This window comes from Zea mays, chromosome 5, assembly GCF_902167145.1.
Source record: "Zea mays cultivar B73 chromosome 5, Zm-B73-REFERENCE-NAM-5.0, whole genome shotgun sequence".
Lineage (NCBI taxonomy): Eukaryota > Viridiplantae > Streptophyta > Magnoliopsida > Poales > Poaceae > Zea > Zea mays.
Window position 1 is genome coordinate 152,909,814 of NC_050100.1, and position 5,485 is coordinate 152,915,298.

At 43.8% G+C, this 5,485-nt stretch overlaps 1 protein-coding gene across 1 annotated transcript; it reads right to left on the bottom strand.

Moving 5' to 3' along the window:
- Nucleotides 1–382: 382 nt before the first annotated feature.
- Nucleotides 383–1,932, bottom strand: LOC103628560 (polyadenylate-binding protein RBP47A). The gene is made up of 2 exons (XM_008648736.1): nt 1,510–1,932; nt 383–892 (listed from the first exon to the last, which is right to left on the bottom strand). Exons 1-2 carry the CDS (start codon nt 1,930–1,932, stop codon nt 383–385), a joined length of 933 nt encoding a protein of 310 aa, XP_008646958.1.
- Between the last annotated feature and the right edge of the window lie 3,553 nt (nt 1,933–5,485).

The following is a 5,485-nucleotide window of genomic DNA, read 5'->3' on the forward strand; positions in this document are numbered from 1 at the left end:
GAAACCTCACCTTTGCTGAAGCATCACCAGCCCTCAAGTTTGCAATGTCGCCAGAACTCAGTGCGGCGTTTTCCCTGCTGGCCAAATTGCTAGTTCTCCGGCGATCCGTGTAAAATTACCCCACAGGCCCTTGATACGGGTAGGCCTATCCCTGCTGCTTGTGCTCCCACCAGCAGAAACCTCAGGCTGGATACCAGTGTTGATGCAATTCTTTAATGTGAGCTCCACCATCATCTCTTCAGTGTCGTGGTCCAAGCCACGCTGTGCCACACTGTCTGGTCTGGACTCGGAATTGGACAGGTCGACGCTGGTGAGGCCCCTCGCATCGTCCGAGCTACCCCCAAACCCACCCATCGAGGTGAAGAAGGAGAACATTAAAAACCTATATGAAGATGTTTGACAAGTACATACCGTCAGTTGCATATGTCTGCTGAGCATCCCTATTCTTCTTGTTAGCTGTAGCACCAATCCTCATTTGCCTTGTAGATAACAACATTCCATTCATCTCAGTCATAGCATGTGCCTGCTCATTCAGATCTCCAAAACGTACGAAACCATATCCTTTGGGCCATCCAGTCATCCTATCAACAACAACATTAGCTCGTCTAACTGAAGGGTACTTAGCTCTAAACACATCTTCCAACATGGAGTCAGTAACATCATGAGCCAAATCACCAACAAATATTGTGTGATCAGAACCACTATCTCCACGCTTATCACCAGTGCTAGCAGAAGCCCAGTTCAACTTAAAAGTCATCTCAACATTCGGCATCATCTGCCCATTGAAGTTCATCAGAGTATGTTCTGCAGTAGCTCGAGAGGAAAACTCAATAAAACCATAGCCTTCTGAGTGCCCAGTCTGCTTGTTCCGTATAATTTTCACAGAAGCAATCTGCAGTTACTTGAAAGTATTAGGTCAACAAAAATAACTTAACAAAAGTATTAGGATTCCAATCAGAAAACAAATATAGTAGATCAACTAAAATATATCCCGAGACTTATATTACTTATTCGTTATATTGAACTCCCAATATAGAAGCAAATATAGTAGATCAACAAATATAGAAGCAAAAGCACATGTCATTCTTGGTATGAGTTTGTTATAAATAAAGAGACAGGTTGCTCATCACCGGCCACCCTCATCAGAGATGTAGTCATTAAAAGTTGAAAATAGAAAAAAAACACACATTGGCATCTGTGCCTATAGCTTACAATCAGTCATATGCATGGTTCTGGGCCTAAAACCTAACATCTTGGTTTGGTTGAAATAAGAAGTAAATATGGAAGGAAGGCGCCCCCTTAGCTCATCAGGGAATACACTGAACTAAATGATCTAGTATCAAACTCTATAACTATAACAGAAAACACAATAAATAAACAAGAGCATAACAGCACCTAAAGCCACGGGCATATCAAAACCAAATTAGCCAAAGCAATCATACAAGGGAGCTCACTCTCAGATTTCCAATATCACGGCTCCTGGGGAGGGGAGATATAGAGAAGGATCACCTGCTGGGCCACGGCCGCAAAGGCGTTGTAGTGGAGGTAGTTCTCGTCCATCCAGTGCTGAAGATCTCCGATCCACAGCGTCCTGACTTCACCGCTTCCCGGTGTGGTCCCATATGGTGAAGGAGCATACTGCTGCTGCGGTGGAGGAGCATACTGCTGCTGCGGTAAAGGGGCGTACTGCTGCGGTGGTGTCGCGTACTGCTGCGTCTGAGGCGGAGGCGGGTACTGCAGCGGCGGTGCAGCATACTGCTGCTGCTGCCCCCACGGCTGCAAGAGGGCCTGTTGGTAGTACTGCGGTGGCGGATGCTGCTGGTAGTACGGCAGCGGGGGCGCCTGCTGCTGCGGAGGCATGGGCACCCCAGGTCCTTGCGGCTGAGGCTGGGCGTGTTGCCCGTTCATCGACGGTTGGTGCGGCGGCTGCATCGCTTCACTGGCGAGGCACAGGAACCCTAGGGTGGGTTCGCTTTCATATAGGTTTTTAATGTTCTCCTTCTCCAGCGCCTCGCTGCCGGACAGCTGCTGCTGCGCTACCGCCATGGGCTGCGCATTCTCCTTGGCACCCTTAATCTGCACATCCCCGGCCGCGTCAGCGTCGCCCACCTCCGCCGCCGTCCCTTCCATGGCACCAAACCTACCTTGAGAAAACCGCGCGTCGCCCGCGCAATAAGGTCACGGCGCACGGGACAAGTCCCGCAAAGGCAAAAACCGCCCCAGGATCGATTCAGCGGCGGGGAGCCATACCTCGCGGCGGGCACGCGCAATAGACCAGCAACGAGCAGCCCGCGCGGCACATCCTCGCGCGCAGCGCAGTGCAGCGCCGCCATGAGCCCTCATCCCCCTCCCGAGAGCGACGATCCCGCGTGCGATTGGCTGCGGTTCCGAGCCACGAGATGGTTGTGGGGCCTGGCGGCGCGGGCGGATTGGGCGGAGGCGGGGGCACACGAGACGGTCTACACTATTGCCTTACTAGTTAGTAGAGATAAATAGGATAGTGAGTTATTCTATACAAATTACTCCTATTGGGTTATATAACTATTGGTGTGTTTGGTTTGTGGAGTCACTCTATGCTTCATGAGGTGATGCATCATAAGTTCATTCCATCAATTTTGGTGGAATCAACCCACTCCTCATGTATATACTAATTATTAGCTTATGAGGAATGGGATGTGATGGATCAACCCATTCTATTCCACAAACCAAATAAAAAAGTGAGGAGTGAGAAGAAGATGGATCACTTCATTCCTCAAACCAAACACACTCTATGTGAATTCCATGCTTATTAAATTACATGCATACAAATACTTATTTGAGCAAAGTAAATAAATGTAAAATATTTGCATTCATGTTGGTGTTTTGGTTGTGCATATATGGTTTCAAAATTTAAAATCAGATTTAAATTGGGGTAATTAAATCTAGAAATAAAAAATAGGAAAAAAAGAATAGCAAATAAAAAGCTTATCTATTCGGCCACTTAAGGAACACAACCCATGTGAGTTTTTCCTCCTATTTTTTTATTCCACTTGTCGGATCTTGCATCACTTTTACATCATCCATGACATCAGCCATCCCTTGCTATTCGTAACAAACTAACCACCGTATTTGTTGTAACCGCATGGCCAAACTTCTCACCTGCACAACGGATTTGGTTTCGAGTTTGTTAGAGTTCCTAACATATAGGATAGGATTGTAACAAATAAGTATCAGATTAAATCAATCATGTAACAGATTTGGTTTCGAGATTGTTAGAGTTCCTAATAGATAGGATAGGATTGTAACAAATAAATACCATATTAGATCTATCATGTAACAGATTTGGTTTTGAGTTTGTTAGAGTTCCTAAAAGATAGGATAGGATTGTAACAGATAAGTACCATATTAGATCTATCATGTAATCACCCACCTCCCAGCCTATATAAATACATGCCACCATAACACCTCAAGCCATCAATCATAGACTCATCTCCTCTATAGCCTCACGGCAGCAACGCTGCCATCCAAGCCACAACAGCCCGCCGCCAGCTAAGCTCACAGCCATAAGCCTCCATGACCAACTCGTCGAAGTTTGACTCCTGCCCAAACTCTAGCGACAACTCCAGTGAGTAATTTCTCACCGTCCGACCCGAGTAAAACGCACAAGATTGGATCGAGTAGTGTTAAATCTGGGTCGTGGATCCTAGATCCCATGGTCCTTATTGCATCCCAGTTTAGGATCTAATCTTGGCCAAGGAATTATGATCGGGTGGCCAGTATTGAAGGATATCCCTTCGGCCGGGGCACTTTTGCATAACAGTCCCCCGGGTTCGTTCAAATAAACCCATCGTCCCCCCTTCTGTGGTAATCTCTTACATATAGGTCCCTGTAAGTTGCAAAACAGCCTCTCACTTTATAAGAAAATATGGAAATTGATTTATAATACAAAAATAATTTATGGTAAAACTTAGATAATTCATATTTTGTCCATTCTAACTTCGTTTTAGTCCGTCCAAATTGTGTTATCTTCATAATAATCTTACCTACACTTTAGTAACCTTATACTATCATATAACATATTTTCAAAAATAGATAATTAGTTGGTTTAGCCTATGTTGACTAGATTATCTATTAGAGTTAACTTGATCTATCTGTAATTTGGCGAAAATATAACTTCTAATCAAGTTATAACTAGGATTAGTTACTTCTTTACAATAATTCTTTCACCTATTATTAATTAATATAGATTATACTTTTACTATTTAACCATCTAAAACTTTGGAAAGCCATATCTTTTCAACCATAACTCCGATTTTAGTGATTCCCAAACCTACGCTCTCGTAGCATCGCATAGAATATTTTTACGTTGTTTGTTCTCATGTTTGGTGTAATTTTATTTTTATGTGATCCTTGTCTATTTGTATGTATTTCTATGAATAGCAATGAGGTCACGAGAATCTGAAGACCAACTTGGTACCTGGGATCTCAAGTCTAAGGCAAGTTGTGCCCTTGATTACTTTTCTTTACCTAATAATGTTCCTGTTAATCACTGTGACATGCTTAGGTTAATTTGATGGGACCTAATAGTTATCCCTAGTATTGTTTATCCCACACTTTGCAAACAAAAGAACTATTTGGTAGATTTGCTATTGCTCTACCTGGCTGTGGGATTAATGCTATACTGAATTATGATCATGTTCCAATTTTGCTGTTGATTTAATTATTGTTCATGATAAGATTATTGTATTAATTGGAACATGTAGAACCACCCGAGAAAACAGTGCTACCACAAGGGTGGATTGGGACGCCCTTGGCCAAGTAATTAGGAAAGCTAGGGAGAGATTACCTTACCCGAAAGGGGCAAGCGAGAAGGCGTCGCTGCAGAGTATAGGGATGTCCTCAGGTCAAACTGTTGTGATGGCTTTTCGGACGAGGGATTCCTATGCTTCCTTCTTCCTAAAACCATAGTGGGTTTTCTCGAATTAGTGGAACTTTGGAAAGGCCTCGTAGTGCTACCCTGCCTTGCCTCCTCGGTAGAGGTGTATGGGATTCATGACCCCATGGCAAATGGGTAACATGACTTATAGGTAAAGATGTGCAGCCTCTACAGAGTGTAAAACTGGTATATCAGCCATGCTCGTGGTCATGAGCGGCTCGGACACTCACCTGATTAACTTATGGAATTAAACTTAATTTGTCATTTGCATTGCATTGTGGTTTTATTATTAATCTTGATATCTTATTTATTTGGGTTGGTATCTACTTATACTTAGTAATTGCTAATAAAACTTTGACCAAATTTAAAAGCAATGCTCAACTTTAACCATCTCCTTTGGTAAGCCTTACACTTCACATGAGCCCCACTGTAAGTGAGCTCATGCACATTATTCCCCACAACTTGTTGAGCGATGAACGTATGTGAGCTCACCCTTGCTATACTCACATCCCTCTGGGTCGAGAACAGGTACCGCAAGACGAGGAGCATGAAGGATGTTGCGATGAGTTC

Coding starts and splice junctions, on each gene's coding strand:
- LOC103628560 (XM_008648736.1), bottom strand. CDS start 1,932: ATGCAGCCGCCGCACCAACCGTCGATGAACGGGCAACACGCCCAGCCT. Junction 893..1,509: donor TTGCGGCCGTGGCCCAGCAG/GTGATCCTTCTC, acceptor AAGTAACTGCAG/ATTGCTTCTGTGAAAATTAT.